Genomic DNA, 23,629 nt, shown 5'->3' with positions numbered 1-23,629 from the left:
CCAAACTGAAATTCTGTTACTTTATAACATCAGCTACAAACTTAACATTGGGGAAAAAAAAAAGTCAAAATGAGAAGTAAAAAACCAAAGCAAAGCACAACACAAATAACCCAACAATAGCAGGAGTCAGAATGAGAATGCAATCTCATTTTATGAAATTATTTCTCATTTCTTCCTCAGTGATTTGTCCTGTCCCCTTACATCCCACATGATGAATAAACAATTCCCTCCTTTTTCTAAACTCTAGCTAAAAGTGATTGAAGAAAAGAATTGGGAGAGGAAATTAAAGTCACAGGAGTGATCTTAACATCCACTACTCAGCCTGTGCCTTGAGAATTCACTGCTTGTTTTTCTGTTCTACTTTTCCTTCTCACTCTTCTTGTACCTTATTGACTCATCCTTCAATGTACCTCTGTACCTCATTCTCTGTATGATTCTCTTTGTCCTCTCCATCGCCTCAAGTGTTACAGATAAGCCACTTCAGCAACATCTCTAGAAAGTGTTCAAAAGTCATTATTCATGCTTTTATAAAAGTATCACCTTACATGGTTTCTTAGCCTTCCTCAAACACCCAATTTCTCTGTCCTTAAGGCCAATTCAGAATGCCATTCATCGCTCTGTAACTCAGTGACTTTCCCCGCTTTTTAGACAGAGAAAACTTGTCTTTAAAGAGACTAAACTGCTGACAAAATACATCTACTTTAAAAACATATTGTCTAGATTCTTGTAACAGATTTGCAAGCTAAGCAAACAAAGATGCTAATGCAGGATGACTACAGAAGTGGGAAGGGATCAGCCTACCTTCAATGGCTATTCGCCTCTTAGGCCAGTTTTTATTCTCTCTGGTTAAGAGCTCTTGTACCCGTATGCTGATGACATATTCCTCCAAAGCAAATTCCAGTGTGTAAAACTTCAAAAGTTCCAACCACAGTTGCCCCAGTGAAACTTGGTGAGGGGTTTTGAATGCTAAGAGAGACTGAAAAACACGGACACAAGTGCTCAACTGGAATAAGAAATTAATATTCCTCCTTTTTTTGCCCTGATTCCATCCAACATCAATGTTTAAAAATCAAAAAAATAGGGGTGAGAGAGAGCAAATGGCTTTCAATAAAATAAAGTCAGGACTTACAATCCCATGTTTCTCTTTTGCATTGCTTTGGTTGTCCACTTCTGAGCTTGTTGCCTTCTTGCCACCACCTTTTTGTTGTTCAACTTTAGCTTTGCTTTCTGCTCCAACAGAGTTTTTTGCTGCACCATTTGTGGGTGGTTTGTACTCCCACCTTACAAATTCTTCATCCTCCACCCCTTTCAGCTGGTGGTCATCTGGCCTCTTCGAATCAAAGCCTTCAATCTAACAACAATTAAAGTGTCTTTGAAACAAGGCTGTATATAATACACACAATCAAAAGTTTTCAGCAAATGTCACACTGACTACTATGATTCATACCCCTCAAGATTAACAGATATCAGAGACAGAAACTCAGAGAAATAAAGAAGAAAATGATTGCCTTTTCTCCAAAACACAGATGATACAACCATACAGCCTGCTATAAATGCCTTTTAAAGAAGTCTTCAGAATCATCAAGCATCATCTGTGTTACCATTAAGTACCAAAGCATTTTATTTACCATTTTCTTTGGCAATCAAATTCTGCATTTTTATGAGGCTGCAGAACACAGAAATAATGCCAACAATTTAATAATAAAGTTACTATATTACCAAATCACTCACCCAATTGCCCAAGTAGGATGGTAAAATATGTGGTTTTCTTTGTTGAAGAAAAAATATCACCATTAAGGCAAAGGAATATGAAGGAATCCCACCCTCAGCCTGACAGTCAATGTGACAGAGCTGTAAGAGAAGAAATAATTACTTTCCTGATGTAACACCAGAATTTCACTTCACAATCTATTATAAAAGGATAAATACTAAAGAAATGTGAGAAACATATCGGAGTGAAATACAAAATGTTGTGTCTCAGAAACTGCAGTGGTCAGGCCATGCCATGTACAGACAAAATACAAACTGCATCAATACAGCACCTTAAGGAATATTATCTTATCATACATTATTCTTTTGTTTCACCACATTTTGTGATTGCGGGACATATTTATGCTTCCATCTCGAATTTCAGTCAACTCTGAAATGTGTTATTGTACAGTGGCATCTCATGTATGGAGGTGGAGTGAAGCAGTGGCATGAAGACCTTTCTGCAGACATATTCGTGGTACATTACACAGTACATTGTACACAGTGCTTAACAAGAGGTCTTGAGGATAATTAAATAACTTACTTTAGCCCAGTAGCGGAAAGCCAAAACCAAGGGAATCAGGACAGGCTCCAGTTTACCAAGTGCAGCCAGCAGGTCAGTTGTAAGGCAAGCCACGTCATTCCTAGCACTTACTTTACATGTCAAGCCACTGCAATCACAAATGCAGAACAGATAAAGGGTTATCACTTTGATATGGATGATGCTTGGGGCAGGGGGAGTTGGGGCATTACACCCACTGTAATAAAAACATCCACCAGTGTCTCCCTATGTAAGAACCTGAGTTTTTTAACAAAAAGCTACAGAATATAATTACATTTTCTTTACTATTAACTTATTGACTGCATCTGGAAGTTACAAAAGTTCCTCACAGCCAAAAAAACGAAACAGCATAAAGATTTTGCTCTATGTTCTGCCAGTACTGAATTACGTGATCTTGCACAATTCAACTGCCAAATATACGATCTACATTCCAAACACTTAAACAAATTAATGAATTAATTAATACTCCAGACCTGCTGTATTAAGAGTTGGTAAATCCACAAAATAGCTTCTCTAAAAACTTTCCTTTAGCTTCTCAGAATGATTATTTCTATTCTGTTACAAGCACAGGAAAAGACAAGCCCATTCTTGTTGCATTTACATCCCCAGAGTTTCAGTCCATACCTCTGGCCAGTCAAGAAATCATGTTTCATTTTGGAGGTTGCTACTTCTTAGGAATTTACTGAAACTGTCAGATGCTGTGTCCTTTCTGGCAACGTGTCTCATATAAAATGTTCTTAAAGCCTTGGCTTAAAACTGCTGGCTAAAATTTTAAGTAACTGAAAACCACTCCACTTTTCCCCCAGTTAACTAAAAGGAGAACAGTAATGTCAGATTCCTACACCCATTCAGTTCTGTGTAGCACAAAACCAAAAGTAGTTTCCTTTCTAGATTACATTTCTCTGTATGAGCAATTCCCTTTTAGTAGTACAAATGTTAGCTGAATGTTACAGTAGTACTTCTTGTCAGGAGTGCAGGCAAGCAGCTGCTATGAACAAGCATAGTAGCTCATTAAAAACATTTTTCAGTCACACATACCTTTTAACATCTTTGCAAAAGACAACAGGAACTTTGGCATGGAAATCTGACTCCACATCTGAGTAGACAGCTAAGCAAGGAGGGAGAAAAAACCCACTTTGTTTCAAAGTTTCTTACAGTTTTCCCAATTCTGTCTTTAAAATTATTATATTTATACCATGATTTTTCAGAACAACTCAAATAAAGTGCTCCATAGGCTAAGCAGTACCAACATTTTCTGGTTACTTTTGATGCTCACCACCAGTATCAGACAGGCAGGCTGTGCCCTGACAGAACCAAGAGGCTACACATTTTAGAAGTCTTGGAACAGCTCTCACTCATGTACATATGCAATTGGAAAGCAGCTCTTGAGTTTACTGCTTAGAATTCATCCTACACAAGGTTAAAATTTTTTCTTTCCATCTGCCTCAACTTCTGGCAACCTGAACTGGACTAATGGGGCTGCCATTCTCTTGCTGTAGCTCCTCATCTCTCACTCTCACAAGCACTGGTGTTCATAACAACAGCCCAGATAATTTGGTTGAAAACCAATCAATTTTTTCTAAGTTTACAGAAAAATTGAGCAAAAAAACAACAAAGCAGCAGCTGGAATGTTAAATAGAAATGAGATGCAACTAAAACTCACCACTGTTCTTCAAGATCTCAAGCACCTGGATCAGAACATCTGGTTGACTCATCTACAATGAGAAAATTAGAGCAGGTTGCATTATTGAGACTAATATTTTATTTTACATTTTATTTCAAACTACTTGGGTTGCACAAGTAACTGTGTCCTTCACAGTTTTGAAGTCTGGACACTCTGTGTCCTTCAAAAAAGTGAAATCATGTATCAGTATTAATGAAAAACTGAACTGTACCTGTATACACCACAAAATCAGGTACCAGTGAACCTCAGAGCCAGCTTTCCTTTAGCTTACAGCTCTAGTCAACTCTTCTGCTCTAGTTCTGCATTAGCAGGATAAATAAAAGCACTTGCCATACATTCAATAATTTCATTGTCAATGTATACTACTAGAAATGGACAGCAATAAGGAATTTAATGTCAAGACTCTCCTAGGGGTTTTTAAAGGTTATAATTTTAAAACATGTGCAAGTGCAGCAGTTGAGTGTCTATCAAGAATGTAGTATCACACAGTAAATATGAACCAAAGACTTCATTACCTAAAGAACGTCACTTTTGTCCCAAATTTTAAAAGTGGGGGGAATCAAAACCTACAAGAGTTTACAGTCTGAATCACGAGCTCATGGAAGCACACTTAGTGAAGCCAACTATGCTCATACTGCTTCACTGCTTACCCAAAAAAATTCAGAAAAAGCCTAGCATAAGGTTGTCCAAACAAAACAAAAAAAAAAACACCCAAGAATTAAAGTTATCTAAAGAGCAATGAAAACTTTCATTGCTGCTGACATCAAGAGCACAGCTGACATCAAATCAAAGATTAGATGCTTTGTGCTATTCTAACACCATGTGCCTCAAAAGAAGATGAAGACAATGGAATAAAAATAAATATGGATGGCCTAAAACCCAGTCTTAGTTAATATAAGATAATATCTACACACCTTAGGGGGGAATTTGATATCAATGTTAACATCGCTGGTCTTAAAAGCAAATCTAGTTAAACAGGAGCCATACATCCTCAGGGAACAGTCTGGAGAGAGAGAAACATAATTATTTAACAGCTAGTACATAAATTTTTTTTGAGTGGATGATGCACACCATGCTTTAGATACTGCACCTCACAAGTGGCACTCCCAGACTAATGAGCACTGAACCTCCTTCTCACTCCTGTGAGGGTTAGGCATTTACATAACACAGCATCACAGGAAAACAAATAATTCAATACCGTAACCACCAAATGCTCAACAGTTTCCAGGCTGTTTTAAAGATTTTTTGCAATGCAGCTTTAGTTCTGTTTGTTTTTGATACAAAATTAAATATGAAGTAACAATAAGTGTCACCATCTCAGTGGAGGATTTTCTGTAACAGCTTTTGTTAACTACAGCTTGATTATAAAATTCTTTGTTGCCTCACAGACCTCTGTATGAGGCACCAATCTGTTGATTCCACCAGCAAGTTCCAACACACAGTTCATTACAAAACTTGTATATAAAACATAACTTCAATATAATCCAAGGCACAGAGTTCAGTGTCCATGCAGTGTTTTAGTTAATAGTTACCTGCAAAGATGCAGAACAGATCTAAACCAACTAGGAAGCACCTACTCAGCAATAATATGAGAAATGCCATCCCATTCCATAAGCAATAATTTATCCCAATTCACAATGAATTTTTTCTACATCAGGAAAAGATGACAACTTCCCTCTAATAGAAATTAGGGTCTCCCATACTTAAATCAGCTGAAAATCCTTCCCAAGTCCAACACCCTGCTCAAGCAGGGTCACCTGCAGCAGGTTGCCCAGATTGTGTCCAGTTGGGTTTTGAAAGTCTGCATGGATGGAGAATCCACAACCTCTCCAGACAACCTGTGCCAGTGCTCAACCACCCTCACAGCAGAGAGGGCTTTTCATGGGTATCTTCCTTTATGTGTGTTCTGACCAAATTCAATTAGAAATACCAACAAAATTACTCTTAAAAGAGAAAATAAATCTTACACAATAGGCTTCAAGCCTATTTTCACTGCTTAGAAACCAGCCCTCTCAGAATGAAAGTCTGTATGGTTAATAATGATAATTTGCCATTTCTTCCAATGGCTTATCATAGTAGTAAGAATTTTTGCATAGTTCTAATGTGAGCTCAAGAGAAAATCATGCCAGAAGATCAGATGTTTTCTACACAGTGCATGAATTAAATTTTTCCGAATTTACAACTTAGAAAACACATTCACTAAAACATAGCTGGCTTTGAAAAGGAGAAAAACAAACTGTCATTTACTATTACAGACTCTCCTTTCACGACTCCTACACCTCCACAGAAGCTCATCAGTCCAAGTCAGCCAGACAAAGTAACAATAATTTTCCTGAGTATTTATGTAAAAATGTTATGTGAAAAAGCTTTGTCTTATGCTTCCCACTGTCAGTGGAAAACTCCCTACAGTGCCAGAACAGAAGTTTGCACTAGGTGCCACTTATAAAGCAAACAGATTAGCAAACCTCCACCCTACAAACCTCCGTTCTATTCAGCACCTTATGTTTAAGCAGATACTTCATAGGGCATCTAAAACTAAAGCTGATCATTCTGCAGATAAAATCTTTCTCACTGCTGTATTTTTATAGAGCAAAGTGAAAAAAAGGCATTTCTAAAACAAATGGACCGTATATAACAACACCCAATTCCAATATAGAGGAAATTAAAAATTTAAAACTTTTGGCAACGAGATAAATATTTTCTTCTGTTCAGATGCACTGAACAGCAAACCACTGTTAGCACAAAGTCAACAACACTACAGCTTCAAAAATCTGATTCCAAACTCCCAGTGTATTAACTATAGGAGCTGATAGGAAATCAATGCAAAGCAAATGTAAATATTATCCTTCTTGTTATGTTATCCCACCACTTTAAAGAGGATCAATAAACACATCAGAAAGAAGGACAAATAAGCACAGTCATATTTTCCTCTTTTTGTACATTTGTTAATTCCTTAAAAATCAACTGCCAGCCTGTTTTAAAAACTCTGTCTATATTAATATTGTACACTATCAAGATAATTGAACCCCAAACGCACTCATTCACCATTAATGAAGGTATCAAAAATACATGGAAAAATATTGAAAAAAATTCACCTAACGAAAATGGAGAACACTATGAATACCTGGTAAGGGCTGTTGAATGATTTTCTCCATCTCATTTACAATTTCTTGCCGAATTCTGAAGTCCTCATCTGAGATGCCTTGTTCATTTGCTGCCTCAATGAGGGTGAAGCTCAGAGCAGCCAACTGTGCAGACGAGGGCGGCGGGAGCGCCCGCAGCTCGTTTTCTTCTTGCTTTTCCTGAATAATTGGAGGAGGATACAAGTAAAAACTGGCATTTTAAGAGGAAAAGGCTATCTCTTACTGCTCTGTGATATTGGAACATGCTGTTTGTCGTTTGTGTCCTGATCAAACACTTCCAAAGGCAAGAACTCTGCTTGGCCTAACTGGCAGATACAATAGTGTGGTCCCAGGAATGAGTGCAGATGCTCAGTGTTAAAGACACAAAATGTTGTTTCACAGCTGGCAACTGGGAAGGGAATCTTCTGTATTCCATTCCTGAACCACATTTTCTGACAGTTCTAAAGCAGAATCCATCCAAGAAAATAAAAAGCTGTAATTGTTCCTACCTAATAAAAGTAACTGAGCTGGAAAAGTCACATGGATTTTTTTCAGAGTGGATTGTACTTGAAGGAAAGATATCAGAGGCAGAAAAAGTATCCCTAGCTCCAAGGGAATTTTGTAAGTTGAGCCCCATTACTGCTTAAACAGCTGATGCCAGAAAATACTGGTTTTAGTGCACCCAATCTTACAGCAAGAACATGTCAGATGCATCAAGTATTTGGGACTGAAGTTATTTTGGACTAAATACAACAACCCCTTGCTTCATGAATTCATCAACTACATGAAAGATATGACTGAAATAAATAATAACCATAAAATAAATATGCACTAGGAAAACAGCACAGTATGAAAATGTTTGTTCAGTTCTAGGCTGCATCTCTCAACTCTTCTGCTCTTATCTGAACAAATTTAGCATAAGAAAGAATGTGAGTATTTTTAAAGTAGTATGGGATTTTTTTTTGCCACCACGTTAGGATTTTTCTTGAATTGGGAAATCACAGCTGCTCTGAGCTTGTTTGATTGTCATGTAGCTCACAGAGCTGTAAACAGGAGCACTTTATGAAGCAACATTAAGGACAGTTACAGAGGTATCATCACGATGCTGCACACAACATAAAGCTATCTGAGGTAAGTGTTAAAAAAGTGAAACTGCTCCCTGTCCTCCAGAATTCCACTCAGTGCTGAAGAAACCTCATTGCTCAATTCTTATCTTCATGCCCAGATGAAAAGCATGGTAATAAAGTGTTTATAGATCAATCACAGGGCTCTTTTTTTAAGCATGATACAATTTAGGAGACAGTGAGAGAACCAGAATCCTTTACAAATAATCACTAACCATAATGTAAAAATGTTACTTTCTGAGATTTAATGGATTTATGGCATTTTTAGTCTTCCAGGTGATGACTTGCACACATTTTAGAATTAGAGCATTAATGAAAAACAGAAGTATGGCAAGAAATCCATGGAAACATGTGAAAGTAATTTAACTGCATTTTGAGGAATGGTTATAGAAAGAGTAATTTTAACCATCTAAATCACAAAATCCAACATACTGGAGAATCTGTAGCTCTTCATCCACATTTACAAAAATGGGCTGGCAAGAAAATATGTGCATCTTTTATTGGATTTCTTGCATGTAACAGTTCTTTAGAGCAAAGCACAGGACTGTGGTATCTGATAAGGGAACTGGTTTTCTCTTTGTAAGGCTTAGAAGTGTTTTTTATATTAAGCACATTAATAAACCTAGAGTGATGGTAAGTGAACTGAATCCTCCCTCCTACAACTCTTCTAAACTTCACAAGTCAGCCAAAGTAAAAAAAAAACATAAAAACAACATCCCCAACCCCACCTCCAGTCCCTGGAGGTCTTGCTACCAATGACGTTATTTTCAGAAAACAGAAAAAATGAATATATTTTTATGTAATATATATTTCTCACCTAAGTTACCTTGCATTCTGTTACTAGTATGATGAACTGCTCACTACTCAGAGACACTAATTCAGAAGCAATGACCAAAAATGTCCTTTCCTCTCTGCCTGGACAAATCATCAAGCCCTTCCTCTTAAACAGAAAACAGAAATTTGTGGATCTCTGCTCAGCACACAAACTTTCACCTAAATGAACATGATCAAAGAAAACAAACCACGTAACACAAAAAATTATTTTAATTTAAAAAAAAAAAAAAAAACAAACCAGAGGAAGAAAAGGAAAAAGCCATAATTTTGTTAACTTACCATTATATTTTTCTTATGACGTTTTTCCTTAATATGCTTGTGAGCTCCCTGGATATTTTCAATGTGGACTAAGCAGAGCTTGCATAGATACTGACAGTTGGTGTATTCTGGGGAGCGCTGAGGAAAAATTGTCATAGATTAAAACAAATATTTCTACCAGTAAGGCCTGAAAAACTCAATTCTCTGATTAATAAACTGTATTTAACTATTATGTAACACTTGTAACATCAAAGTGCTTTGCAAACATTAAGCAATCTTCCAAAACCAAACAGAAATGGATTTTTACCTGTATGACAAGAGGGGAGAGTGACAGAAGGAAGTGAGATGACTTGAATATTACATTTCTCAGTAAATTTAGTAAGGTAAGATTAAGACTGAAGAGTTTATGCTTCTTAAGGCTGACCTAAAGGCCAGTAAGCCACTCTCCTGTCAGGTGAAGCTTTTAATTAGTGGATAAATGCCAGCATCTCCCCACCTTTCTGTGAGGAGGCCCCAGCCCAGCCCTGTCCAGCCCTGCTGCTGTGTCACACGGTGCTGATGCACAGCTCTGCCCTGTAGGAAAAGGTGTGGCCAGGCAGCCTGGGGGAACACAGCCACCTCCTACCACTGTGCTCAGCCAAGGTGGGATCCTCTGGCAAGGGCTGATGCTGTTCCACTCTGATGAATCCTCTGGGATGTTCAGAATTGGAGACATTTGTGAAACAAGCACCTTTTTGCACGGACAGGCTGGCAGAGGTGGAGAACACAAATGGAGAGGGGCTGCCTGGGAGAGCCCCAAGGCTGCAACAGGCAGCCAAACCTCCAGAGATGATGAGGAAGAAGGGAAGCTGTTTTCCCAGGGTCCACGAGGGGATTCCGTGGAGTTTATTCAGCCAGGAAACCATTAAGACCTGCTGGGCTAAAAGGCAGAAAGGACTCTGCAAAGAGAAGGGGTTGTTCCCAAATACTGCACTTTATCTGGCTCATCCTGCAATTGTATTTTATTGCTCTAACAGAAATTGGAAACCTTTTGAAAAGCTCATTGCAGAGACAAAAGGGTTCAAAAAAACCCACTTCTGTTTTTCTCCAGACCTGTTAAACTTTTTCCATAACTGGCAGAGAAAAAATTCTACTTTAACATTTTTGTCCTAATTCTAATACATCTATATTTACTAACCCCCAAAAGTACACTGAAAATACCAGATGTTCAAACAGTGACACAACAATGAATGAACACCATTTTAAGACACTGAGGTGGACCACAGATCAGTTAAACAAATCTGACTTACCATATGGAAACCTACACCACTGTTAAATTTGGGCAAGTTTTTCCACTTACTGAGTTTAACATTTTGCTTTTGGAAAAAAGAAAACCCAGTCTGATACTCTCCAACTACAGAGTAAATATCAATTTAAAATATTGTTTTAATTACTAATTTTCTTTACCTTTATTTTCTCTAAGACAGGTACCTAATAAGATAAAATTGAACATCCATTTGGAAAACAATTTACAGACAGTTACACCTGGCTACCTGGGAAGACTGAAGTGTTTGATGCCTGATGAGTGAAGTAAATAAAAAATATTTTACCATTCTTTTATAATAGAGTATCAGCAGTAAAAGTACTTTCGAAAAATTTTGCATTTCTTTACAATACTGATCTGCAGTATTATGCTAATAGATGTTGCCAGGAAGGCTGAATCATGTAATAACTTTTATTTTGCCTTTATTGTGAAGACTTTAAAAATTATCTAATTATGCTTAACTCCAACGAAAAGGGCAAAACCTCAAATTAACATGACAGAGAAGTTACAGACTATTACTTGTGTAAGATAGATGCATCCAAATAATGCAGGTCTCATGAAATTTGTCCTTGGATACTCAAGGAGCTAATCTATAAAAGAGCCAGTTGTATTTTAAAGAACTCAGAGAGAATGGGAAGGTTCCAGATCATCAGGAAAGAGAAGCTTAAGAACACCTGTAAAGGGCCAAATAAGACAAGCCAAGGAATTAGACACCAGTGAGAATTAGCATTCAGAAAAATACTGTAGTAAATTTTTAATAAGCACATAGGGAAAAAACAGGTCAGAGGTGACAACCTGATCTGCTACAAACAAATTGCACTAACCCAATCTTAGGGTTGCTTTTTCAAAGATAAGTCACAGCTCTTGAAGAAGCAGCAGCAGACGTTGTATTTGAATTTTACAAAGTCTTTGTCACTTGTCATAGTATCAGTCTCCAAAGGAGACCTTAAATACTATCTAAATAAAGAACAGTAAGGTGGGAGCAAAACTGCTGAGAGAACTGTCCTCAGAGCACTCATACCTAGAAGCATGTGCCAAGTATTCTTCAGCAGGGGTCCTTGGAGGGGCAGAAATCTCCACATTTTTGTTGAAGAGGTGGGGAATGCAACAGAAGGTGTGCTGACTATAAATGTAAAAGATATTAACTTGGAAGAGGATACAGAAGTTGTAAAACAACAAAACTTCAGAGATCACAGAAAGTTAGAGAAACGGAACAAATAAGCTCCAAGTAAATAATATCACAGTAAAGTATCATTCCTTAGGTTTTATCAACTGCAAAAACTGGGCTGGGAACACCTGATGGACCAATCCTTAAGGAAAGGCTATGGGAATCATTGCTGCTCCAACTATAAGCCAACATCCTGCTGCTGCTAATAAGGCAGAGATCCTAAACAAAAATGCCTTATTTCAGAGAGATGAAGTCAGCTTTCCTCTTTATATGTAAGACTTCAGCTGAAATTGCATGTCCCATTCTGAACACCGCTTACACAAAGAGTTCTAGAGAAAAGCAACAAGAATGAACCAGGAATTATAAATTCCCAAGACCAATGAGCAAAGAGAGCCTAAAGAAGGTTTGACTGCAGGAATGGGAATGATTTTCCCATGTGCAGAAAGGTATGAAAAAGAAGTAACATTCTTTTGGTCATTTTCCTAGGATCACATCTGAGGGATTAAAATGCTTCCATTAGGTATTAATAAAAATTTCTGGGTTACCTACACTGACTTCAACATTTGGTTCACTAGAGATAACATTAAGAACAATTTAGGTGAACATTTTTAAGCAGTCATCTCCAATACAGGGACTAGTCAGAGGTAATACACTAAAGAAAGCCCAAGGTTCTTTACAGTCCTGCATTCTGAGTTTCCAGAGAAGCAGACCGAAATCTTGTAAGATAAAATCTTATTTAAATACTGGAGCTGTAAACCTTCAGATCTAGAAAATTTTAAAATACTGCTCAGCAAAGGCTACATGTGCCACAAAAGGAACACTAAGTTTCCAATCCATATCATCTGCCAGGAGGAACAACTAGTCAACTACTGGAGACAGTATCTTAGATCAGAAAGTGACTCATTATTCAGAAGAAAGAAACAGAAGCAGCAGGCTGTAGTAGAAATACCACCCAACCAGAAATATGGTGATGATAATGAAAGAGGACACACATTTTCTTTTTTATCTGATAAATAACCCAACCTACTTTTTCAAGTCGGGAGATATAATCTCTTTCCAGACGTTCTTCAGCTTGTTTCAATCCTAGTTGCTGTTCAACTGTCAGATTGGATTCATCAATAACACCAGCGTTTTCTAAATAATCCACTTCCAATGTCTGTTCTTTTGTTGATTCAGAATTCTTTATTTTACCTAAAGCAAGAAACAGTTACTGTCTTCAGAGTAATTCAAGGAGAGGAAAAGTGAAAATTAGAGTACAGAGCAGCTAAGAACCAGATACAGATTAGTGCTACATTCCAGTTTTTTGTCCAAACACTGGCCAAGATCACCTGAAACATTAAAATCCTTCCAGTATGTTAACCAGTATTTTAAAAAGAGGTCAGAGACTAATCTGCTACTAAGAGTGCTGTCAAAAACACAAAATAAAAAGGTAGATTAATTTTGTGTTTTAGTCAAATCGACAGTCTCTTCAATTGTTCAAAGCAAGAAAGGGTTTTATCATCCAGAACAGAGTAAAAAAGACCCCGATGTAAAAGAAACTGTAAAAGAAATAATAAATATTAGGCATAAAATTATCGTACACAACACATTTTGTTAAGGAAGTAAGCCAGAGAGCTGCCTCAAAGACCCAAATGACCTGAGAGGCAGCAGGCAATCCCAGCCCTGAGCCTGGAAGCTGCTGGAGTCACACCTGAACACTCACTCCCACAGGCAGCACCCACTGAGCTGCTGCTCCCAAACTCAGCCCAGGGCCACAGGGCCAGTTCCTCCACATGCCTGTGCATTGGTCACAGGCCACTCATCCCTGCAAACATCTACAGCAAATTATTCCAGTCACTTTTACACCAAGCAAAAGCGAGGGTTATTTGTGCTTTGTCTTTTCTTCTCCTTTTTCTTTCCCTTCAATGAGATTGGTGCCCCCAGAGTAACAAGGAATCAAAGCTGAGCAAGTTTTCAAGTCCTGGTTTCTCGGTGACAGATGGTCCCCACAGTACATAATGGTGGTCTACAAAGAGCAGACTGATCACAGGATGCTGCCACTTGAACTTGTTTTTCCTGTTAAACACTATTAAGACAGCTAAAAAAACACACACTTTATTATTTTCCTTGTATTTTCATATAAGCAACTGCTGTAGCTGTGGGAAATATTTCAAACAGAAGGTCTACACACTGGCTGGCATCTTAAAACAGCATTTTCATTAAAGAAAAAAAATGTATTCTAAAGAAGCGTGACAAATCCTGAGCTACGGAATTAACCCGGTGAGACAAAGCTTGATCAATATATTTAATTTTGACACTGAAAACTACGTGTAAGAAATGCACACTCACAAGGGAAACCACTGAGAGGTATTCCAGAGCTCCCTAAATCAAAAAGCCACCTGCCAAAGCCTACTCTAAACATTTTTAGTAACAAAAAGAGCACAAAAAGGTCACAGAAAAGACGTAAATATTTCTCCTCTACCTATAATCAGAACTTTTCCTGCCCATTTTCCCCCTGATCTTTCTGAAAAGCAGTAATAACAGGCATTTCCTTAAGTGGCAATGATATTAGGAAGGGCTCCCCCTTCACATGACACTATATTCACAAAATTGCCTAAAACCCACGCACACTAAGTGGCTTACAAAGATGTTTAGGTCTTAGGCATGAGAAAAAAAGGACAGCTATTATCATAATTTCTTGTTCTCTAAGCAATATGCTTGTATTAACATTATGTTCTCTCTGAATGCAACCAGCAGCTTCATACGTGTGAAAAAAATAACAGGAACAGAAACATTTCAAAGCCCATTTCAGACTGTCAGCAATTGCAGCAGAAGAAAATGGAATAAGACAGTGTTAACTAATACTTACTGAAGTCATCAGGCTTATGTTCCATTTTTCTTTGATCTGCAGCAGTCTTACCAGGATCACCAGCCTGATCAACACCAGTCTTCAAAGTATGAACTCCCACTGGATTTTCCAGCACCAGTTTCCCTTTCTGAGTAGCTGTTAAGCTTTCCATACTGACCCCATTCCCTGAAACATGGGAGCCTGGAGCATTTTCTCCCACTGGTTGGGCTTTTGTCTGTTTCAGGTTTTCCATTGCTGATGATAAATTAGAAAATTTTTTTGCTTTTCCATGACTTCGATCCTGAACACTTGATCCCAAATCTTTAGTTCCAGGAATACAACTATTTACTTTGCATGATTTATTTTCTCCTTGTTTTTCAGAACAAACATCATTCTGTTTACTTTTTCTGCTGCTATTCCCACTCGGAGAACTTCTCCCAACATCCTTCACAGATTTGTCATTTCTATTATGTTTATAATTTTGATTAATTGTAACTTTGACTGTTTTGCCTTCCTCACAGACAAGACGGACAGACTTCCTTGGGTCATGATTTCCATTCTTTGAGCTCTTGGCCTCTTCCATTCTAGTGAAGACCTGCTTCTCCTGTCTCGAGACCACTTGAAGTGCAATTCTTCAGCAATTTGTGGTTGATTTTAAATCCTCTGTGTGCAGGCAAGGATCGTAGCTGATTGTCTACTGAAGAAACAATGATAAGACATTTTTAAAATTAAAGAAAAAGACTAAATCTCTATGTAGTCAGCACATTAAATAAACTTGTCTAAAGGAAGGTGTTAATACAGATTATTATAGGAAATATATCCCCTCCAAAGGCATAAGCGCATTTTCACAATACATTCCAGTATGAAAGTAAAACTCAAAAATTTTGACCATTTTGATTTGTGTTTAAAAGAGAAAGGCTATGAAAGGACAAAAAAATGACAGAGAACATGCTAAAAACACTCAGTGATAAACCTGCCAATAGCTTGCTTTTTTATTTCCTTCCTATTTCTGTCTTTCTGAGCAAAAATAAGAACCAAGATGTCTGCAACTACACTGGGAAAAAAAAAATTAACACATCTAAAAAATACCACTCAATAAACACACAGCTCAAATTAGCCACTAGAGAAAACTAATTCAGTTTCCAGCAAGCAAGATCCATTTTATTAACTGATTTTAAAAAGCATTTAGAGATATAGCTCCAAGTACTAATAATAAACCTGACCTATCACCTGCACCTCCTATTCTCATATAAATTAAATTAACTGCCAGCAATTAAGTAAGATTTTTCTTAGGAAAAAAAAACCAAACCCACAAATAGTAAATATTTTGTTTAGCTGCAGATTAACTTTCTCCATCTAAACCTCAGGCCTTTAGGTGGTATATGATCATCTGAGATGCATGCTGGAGACAACTCAAATGTTGTGTTTGCAGTGGGAGGAGGTTCAGCACAAGTTGATCTGTTTGTAAGGAATTAGTCTTATTAATATAGAAAATGAAGGCAAGAATCTGCAACAAGAACTGGGATTTCTTTTCTTATAATAACCTTTAGACAGCAATTGAAAACTACGAGAATGAAGCATCAGACAAAGAAGAAAATTATTTTTGTAAAACTATAGCAAAATATGGAGTGCAGAGTATCTCTCTTTCCTGTCCAGCTGCATGTTTGGTAGGTAAATGCATGATCCTTGGAAATTTCTGCGTTTTAGAGAACTCATCACTTATCATTTAGAGAAGAAAAAGAAACAGAAAAGTCTATTAATTGCAGCTATTAAAAGTATCTCAACATGCTTTTGTGCTTTAAAAACAAGAACCAGAATGAAGAATCAGATTAAAATATCTGCTAAAAAAAACTCCACAAACACACACACACAAAAAAAGAACCCCACACCCAACACGTCCTTTCTGAATATTATCAGTATAAAGTACAGCAATTTTTTTTCAGGCTATGTAATACACTTACTATCTCTCATTTTAATGAGACACAAATCAGAAAATACTTCAGGACACAAAGCATGTACTAAAAAATGGTTATCTTATGCCTCTATTGATCTAATTGAAAATACATATCTTTCAAAAGTGAAAAATCAAAGAAACAAACAAAACCCACAAACACCTTCCTGAAGATGCTGTTAGCATCACATTTTTATTAGTAAAATATAAAACCTGAAGAAGAAAAAAAATCTCCATTCCTAAATTTATTCCAGTGGCCAAGTATTTTCTCTCACAAATACATTCAGTTAATATTGCAACTATTTGCTCTTAAACACTGATTGCACCTGGTTCTTACTTCTAGATCAAAAATCACAAAGATGAAATAATATTTGCCTTTGGCTTGCAGCCAGTCTTTCCCATAGCAATTCCAATCAAAAAGCAGCAGGAACTCCTGCCCACCTGTCCCAGCACTGCTGAAGCCTCAGGGTGGGAAGGAGAGCCCAAGGTCCCTCCAGGTTGACTAAATTCAAGTTTCTCCAGTCCCTGAGCACCAGCATAAAGCTCTGCTTAGAGAACGGTGAGCTCCTACAGCTCTGTACACACCACTGGCTTTAAACTCCACGGTGGGTTTGGGTTTTTATTTTCATGTAGCCAGAAGAGAAATGATTTTTCACCACGAGTGTGATTTGTCGAGTTCGAAACTAATCGTGCTTTACTCGTTCAACCTGAAGAGGGGAGAAAAATTCCCCAAACCAACAACCCAACCCAAACCACACGGCTGTTCCCTGTTGAGCTCCGGGTTGGGGCACAGCAAGGCCAGCTCCAGGCTCAGCGGGAAGCAGCGCAGGGCAGCTCCAGCTCCAGCCCCAACACCAGCCCCAGCTCCAGCTCCAGCCCCAACACCAGCCCCAGCTCCAGCTCCAGTGCCCCAGCTCCAGTGCCCCAGCCTCAGCTCCAGCCCCAGCCCCAGCTCCAGTGCCCCAGCCCCAGCTCCAGTGCCCCAGCTCCAGTGCCCCAGCCCCAGCTCCAGCGCCCCAGCCCCAAGCCCCAGCCCCAGCTCCAGTGCCCCAGCCCCAGCTCCAGTGCCCCAGCCCCAGCTCCAGTGCCCCAGCCCCAGCTCCACTGCCTCAGCTCCAGCTACAGTGCCCCAGCTCCAGCCCCAGTGCCCCAGCCCCAGCCCCAGCTCCAGTGCCCCAGCTCCAGCCCCAGTGCCCCAGCCTCAGCTCCAGTGCACCAGCTCCACTGCCTCAGCTCCAGCTACAGTGCCCCAGCTCCAGCCCCAGTGCCCCAGCCCCAGCGCCCCAGCCCCAGTGCCCCAGCCTCAGCTCCAGTGCCCCAGCCCCAGTGCCCCAGCCCCAGCCCCAGCTCCAGCTCCCCAGCCCCAGCGCCCCAGCTCCAGCTCCCCAGCTCCAGCCCCAAGCCCCAGCTCCAGGCCCCAGCCCCAGCTCCAGGCCCCAGCTCCAGTGCCCCAGCTCCAGCCCCAGCCACAGCTCCAGTGCCCCAGCCCCAGCTCCAGCCTCAGCCCCAGCTCCAATGCCCCAGCTCCAGCCCCAAGCCCCAGCCCCAGCTCCAGCTCCAGCCCCAAGCCCCAGCCCCAGCTCCAGTGCCCCAGCCCCAGCCCCAGCCCCAAGCCCCAGCCCCAGCCCCAGCCCCAGCTCCAGCGCCAGCCCTGCCCTGCCCTCCCCGGGCCGTGCTCCCTCCACCGCCGGGGCTGCTCCCTCCCTCGGGCAGCTCTGCCGGCAACCAAACCGGAAAACCAATCCAGATTAACATAAAGCTGGCACCGGGCAGGAGGAGGAGGAGCACGCCTGGCAATAACAAACAACTCGTAGGGTGGGGACAAGTCCTGTCGGCGCTACTTCCAGATTAAAGCTACCGTGAAACTCCGGCGTTGGAGGAAAAGTGGGGATACGTTTTGGTTTTGGATGTGTCAGGTTGTCAAATTTTGAAAGCAGGTTTTCAAAAGGTCTGCAAAAATTATTCAAATTATTGATCTCATCCATTCAATTAAATATACAATTATATATTCAAAGAGAATACATAATCTTTAATCAAATGTACAAATGTGATGGGGAAAAGTAACTAAAGAAAACACTAGTAAAAACTAGAACCCAGCTAACGAACTGAGTACTGTGATAATGTTACATATCCAGAATGTAATCAAATGTAAGTGGATATTATTAAAAAACAGATACAGTCTTTATTCCTAAGAAGTATGAATAAAGAGAGGTCATGACATTTCATAAGACAAGAATACTCTGTACAAAAAAGAAGTTAGGAGTTCCACAATGAAATGCAGGATCTGAAATGCAAGTGCAATAATAATGTTGTTGAACTTTGGGATTTCTTTTTCTTTCCTTTTGCTCTTTAATACTGAAACGATTTAGCGAACAAAAAAAATTTAAATTACTGCAACATATTCAATAGTAACCAAATTACCATCTCACGACGAACTGCAAAATAAACCAACCAATAAAACTTAGTATGAGAAACAAAAAGAGACCTGCCCTGAACGCAGGACAGACACAAAAAGATCATCTTCGGTCAGAGATCTACACATGACAGAGGGAGAGAGGGAAATGGGGAAAGGAGTGCCTCTAAAAAAAATAACTTGGTTGGAAACAAAACACTGGAGTGGAGTGAATCAGTGCTGAGGTGGCATCTCTGTAGAAACCTGGATGGCATGCCTTATTCACAAGCTCAGGCTCATACCAAATTGCCAGACCTGGAATCAAAGAAGAATTTTCTCCCAGCCAGGCTGGCAACAAAACCAGAGCATTTTGCATGTGTCTGCAAAGTGGGGTATGATTAACCTGCTGAAACCATTTCAGCATATTTCATTTATTCAGTGAATAAATCAGTGTTCCAAGGGACTCAGTTTCCCCTGCTCTCTGAGTGTACAGTGCCAGTCACTCCTCTGAGATCTATCTCAGCTCTTGGCTCTTTTTAGAAAAATAAACTGGCTGAAATACAACAGCTTAAGGTCAGACAAGACACCACCTGACTTTAAACTCCAGAAAAGTATAAAAAAAAAAAAATCTAAACATATCTACACCAACCAAATTAAAAATGTTTAAAATCAGCTGTGGTTAGAATTCATTTTAGGCTCACAAAATGAAGAAACAAGACTGTTTCACTTTCATTTCTGCCAGTTCCTTTTGTTTCCTCCACCTTGCAGACTAGCATTAGAAAACCCTGCATTTGAATTGCAAAGAATCAGAGTAAGGCTTCCTTCCAAACGGGGGAAAAAGAAAACCACCAAAAAACTTCCAAGAAGATATTTCCACCTCTTCTACCACTTCTTCCTCCCAAGTTGTTCCGCTGTGTTCAAGGCCCTCAAACATATATTTTGGGTGAGACTTGGACATAACAGGGCCTCTTCAAAGATGAAGGCCAAGTTAAACTGTGAGCTCTTGCATTCTGAGTTGCTCTTTTGCAAAGCTTTTTTTTTTTTTTTTTAGGAATTTCATTAGCAGCAGAACTGACTCTACCTGGCTTCCTACACTTTTATTTTGTGCTCCTCTGTCACTCTCAATCCCAGCCCCTTGGGCAAGCAGGGCAGACCTGCTGGAGCCCTGTCTGGTTTGTAGCTACTCCCTACAAGGAAATGGAACTTCCTCCTGCTTCCCCCTCAGCAGAGATCTCTCCTCTGTTGAAGCAAAATTCTTCCAGAAAACAGACAGAAACTCAATGACCCTTTGACATTACTTGGGATATGTTCTAAAATGTGGTCCCAACTGGCTGAAATGCCCAGAAGTCGGGACTAGAGCGCAGAAACGCAACTCAAGGGAAAGAGAACAGGCTTGTAAGTTTTGTTTCCCCAGGGAGTACGAGATAAAATATAAACACAGAAAGTACTACAAACATAAGTGTTATCACCCTCTTTCTGTAAAGCATTCCCTCCTTTGAGATAGGGAGACTTGCATTTTATCCAAGACCTGCTTTTATCTCTCCCATTATGATTGTCCTTAAGCTCACATCTCCCAGCCAGCCTCCCAACAGTAAGTGGGGTGATTACCCTCAGTGCCCCCCTCACCTCATTACCAATATAGCCCCAGCTGAACTTCCTCAACAAAAACAAAAGGAAATTCTGCAAACAAAGGTTACAGCCAGAGCCAGGAACAATAGGAAAGGTTGTCTCCTGTGCTCTGCTCAGAGCACAGCACAGGTGATGTCTGTGGACACCCCTAATGTGCTGGGGTGTGTTTTCTGACTGTTGACAGGCCCGTTTTTCTGTCTGAGAACAAATCATTCAAACATCTCCCATGTTCTTTCTCAATAGCTTTTAAAAAATTATCACACATTTATGTTTGGTTTATGATGAACTGGACATAACTTAGTACAAACTACTACCCATGCTTGATGCATTTCCAAAGTACTTACAACTAAAACTATCAGAGATTACTGGCCACTAAAGAGCTTCAGACTCCACCAGCACTAAACCCCTCGGTATTCTTAGTAACAAACAGGAGTGCTACATGGTGTTCCAGAACTCCCTCTTACTACAGGCTATAGAATTTATCCTAGTAAGTGTGATACTGCCAAAATCTACCCAGAAGGAAGTCAGCACATGCATATAAACTTTAACACACAAATCAAGGATGCACCAAAACTGGCACTCTGTGCTCAGCGAAGATAGGAAGCTCTGATGCTGTATTTAAAATGTGGAAGATTGAAAACTCTAAGGAGACATTATTAGATAACTGTGTATGTATATATATATATATATATATATATATATATATATAACACGGTAACAGCATGGTATCCGATTTACAAAAGTACTGCTGAATAAATGAAGTAACAAGAAAGGCTTTGGCTGATACAAAACTTAGTAACATATGTAGGTGCAAATACCTTACAATTCAATTATGAAGTGAGCAAAATATGCTGGATGGGCGATCCGTAAGGGATGTGCTTGTTACAGATTACTCTGCATTGACTCACTGTTTTTTCTACAGCACTGTATGACTCACTGAGAAGGTGAGAAAAACAAACCTCATCCAATACCGAGAACTACCCCTCTTTTCTGACCCTACTACTACTGCTACCTCCCGTGCCAAGCTCGGGAAAGCCATCCTCTCCCAGTCACCAGCTGTGTGACAACAGTCTCCCCTACCTCTCTAGTTCATGTAGGCTCCTCATGCTTTTGTACATTTTGGTTCTGATCTGTGTTTTACTGCAATAGTCTTTTACACCTCAGACCCAGCTGCAGCAAACCCTGAAGCTGGAACAGGGGCAGCACCTGCCCCAAATCTCCCCGTATGCTGCACCATTCATGCCGAGAGCAGAGCAGGAACTGACACAAGGGAGCTCTAACTTCAAAAACAAACACACACAGCATCAGTCCAAGTATCCATGAGGAGGTTCCAAAGCACAATACAGCATTGGTGTAGAGCCTTTCAGAGGCCTCAAATGATCACAAAACTGGTTTAAATGGCAGCCGCACACTGAAACCAATTTCTTCACCTTGATCTTAACCTCCACTTATGCTCAGTGCTATGCTAAATGACAATACAGCAGTATGTATTGTGGCATAGACGCTGATCTGGATCATGTGTTTAAGCAACAGTGAGCCCCTTCACCCAAACTGGAATCCTTGGGGAAGGGATGGTCTTTGAACTGCTTCACACCAGCTGCAAGGCAGTTCACAAACCACAGCAAAAGCAAACAGATCTTGTACCAGTATCCTCATGCCTGTTCACCAGCATCCAGCACTTTCCCTGCTGAAAGAAACATGCTGAAAATCACGACTTCAGGGAAGCTGTCAAGAACACAGCCACACTCAGTGGACTGAGTCACAATCGTTTGTAACACAAAACTGACTCCAGACTCCCGTGTCAAGCTTTGCTGATGCCAAAAACTAAAATCTGAAAGTTACTTCTTCCTGGCAGTAGTATTTCATGCATCAACAGAAATGAAAATAAAATCTAAGAACATCTGATAAACTGGTTTTTTTCCAAAGATTTGCTGAAACCTTAGAACCAAACTTACAAACCAAGGACACAGTACAAGTGCACGTGTATATATGCATGCATTTCTGTGAAAATAATCTAAAAAAAAAAAAAGTAAAAATTAAATTTGTGTGCATTGTTACGAAATTTAGGTCTTTTGTACCTCTAAGTTAAACAATTTTTCAAGCAATACGCAAAACACTCTTAATGTGCCAAAAGCACCAGAAATGTTGACTTCCACTGGACTGCTTCCATTGTACAAATTAACCCACTAATCAAATTGCAGGATTTTCTATGAGTTTTCTTCTTTCTATGAGTTCTCAGTACAAGCCAGTACCAGTATTGCATTATTTCACTAAGACAGTGACAAAAATAAACTTAATTTAGTAGAAATGCTTTGTAAAGTCTAAAAAGCCAGGACTGCAATTTGAACACAGAATATACTCTCAGACAAACTGCCTTATGGTATCAACATGAATATAAAAATCCTGAACCATGACTGACAAGCAGATCCACAAGACAATTAAGACAGCTCCTCAGGAACAACTTGCTTTCAAGTACAACACAGGGAAATCCTGCCCCCCTTTCTTTCTCCCCATTGCAACAATTCCCTTCAGAGGAAGAAGTGGATAAATGCCCTGCACAGTGCAGGTGTCCCGTGGCATCCAGCAGTTCCTTTACCACTGCAAGCTGAGGTATGAGAGGAAAGTCCCAGCTGTCCTCTGTGCAAGAACAGAACACAGGAAGAATTTTCTGATCCCTCTACGTCTATCTTCTGGGAACATATCCTAATATATGTTCTGAGGAAAGGTAATTTTATCACAAAATTAATTTTATGAAGGTTTTCACTAAAGTTAAGTAGAAAAATGATTAAAAAAAGCTCATTGCAAAATTGGTATTTGTAAGAGACCTCTTACTCCTAATATAGCATCTTCTGCCAGGTACTGTAATTAAGTCATAGTTCCAGGGCTGACTTACTTTTCTTGTCACGGAAATAATTATGTCATAACTATCTGGGGTCAGACTATCCAAAAAGCAACCACTGAAACCGGGAGCAAAAGTCAAAACCATAAACAACATGTATCCTCTGTTTTCAAGCAAATGCAACGAC

The 23,629-nt window shown here is 39.6% G+C and overlaps 1 protein-coding gene across 5 annotated transcripts in view; it reads right to left on the bottom strand.

Moving 5' to 3' along the window:
* TUT4 (terminal uridylyl transferase 4) overlaps positions 1-23,629 on the bottom strand; it is a 45,129-nt gene that overhangs the window by 20,641 nt on the left and 859 nt on the right. For 4 of the 5 annotated variants that reach the window (XM_066325474.1, XM_066325476.1, XM_066325477.1 and 1 more), the window contains exons 2-12: positions 14,653-15,328; positions 12,832-12,995; positions 9,355-9,471; positions 7,120-7,297; positions 4,910-4,998; positions 3,975-4,026; positions 3,350-3,419; positions 2,294-2,420; positions 1,732-1,851; positions 1,130-1,351; positions 802-976 (exon numbers count right to left, since the gene is read on the bottom strand). In XM_066325474.1, coding sequence (XP_066181571.1) covers positions 802-976; positions 1,130-1,351; positions 1,732-1,851; positions 2,294-2,420; positions 3,350-3,419; positions 3,975-4,026; positions 4,910-4,998; positions 7,120-7,297; positions 9,355-9,471; positions 12,832-12,995; positions 14,653-15,214 — 1,876 coding nt within the window. In that variant the 5' untranslated portion in view covers positions 15,215-15,328. The remainder of the gene's footprint in view (positions 1-801; positions 977-1,129; positions 1,352-1,731; positions 1,852-2,293; positions 2,421-3,349; positions 3,420-3,974; positions 4,027-4,909; positions 4,999-7,119; positions 7,298-9,354; positions 9,472-12,831; positions 12,996-14,652; positions 15,329-23,629) is intronic. The other variant, XM_066325475.1, reaches the window with a different exon arrangement.

The sequence above is a fragment of the Sylvia atricapilla genome, chromosome 9, assembly GCF_009819655.1.
Source record: "Sylvia atricapilla isolate bSylAtr1 chromosome 9, bSylAtr1.pri, whole genome shotgun sequence".
Taxonomy (NCBI): domain Eukaryota; kingdom Metazoa; phylum Chordata; class Aves; order Passeriformes; family Sylviidae; genus Sylvia; species Sylvia atricapilla.
This window is presented reverse-complemented; position numbering and strand designations above follow the sequence as displayed.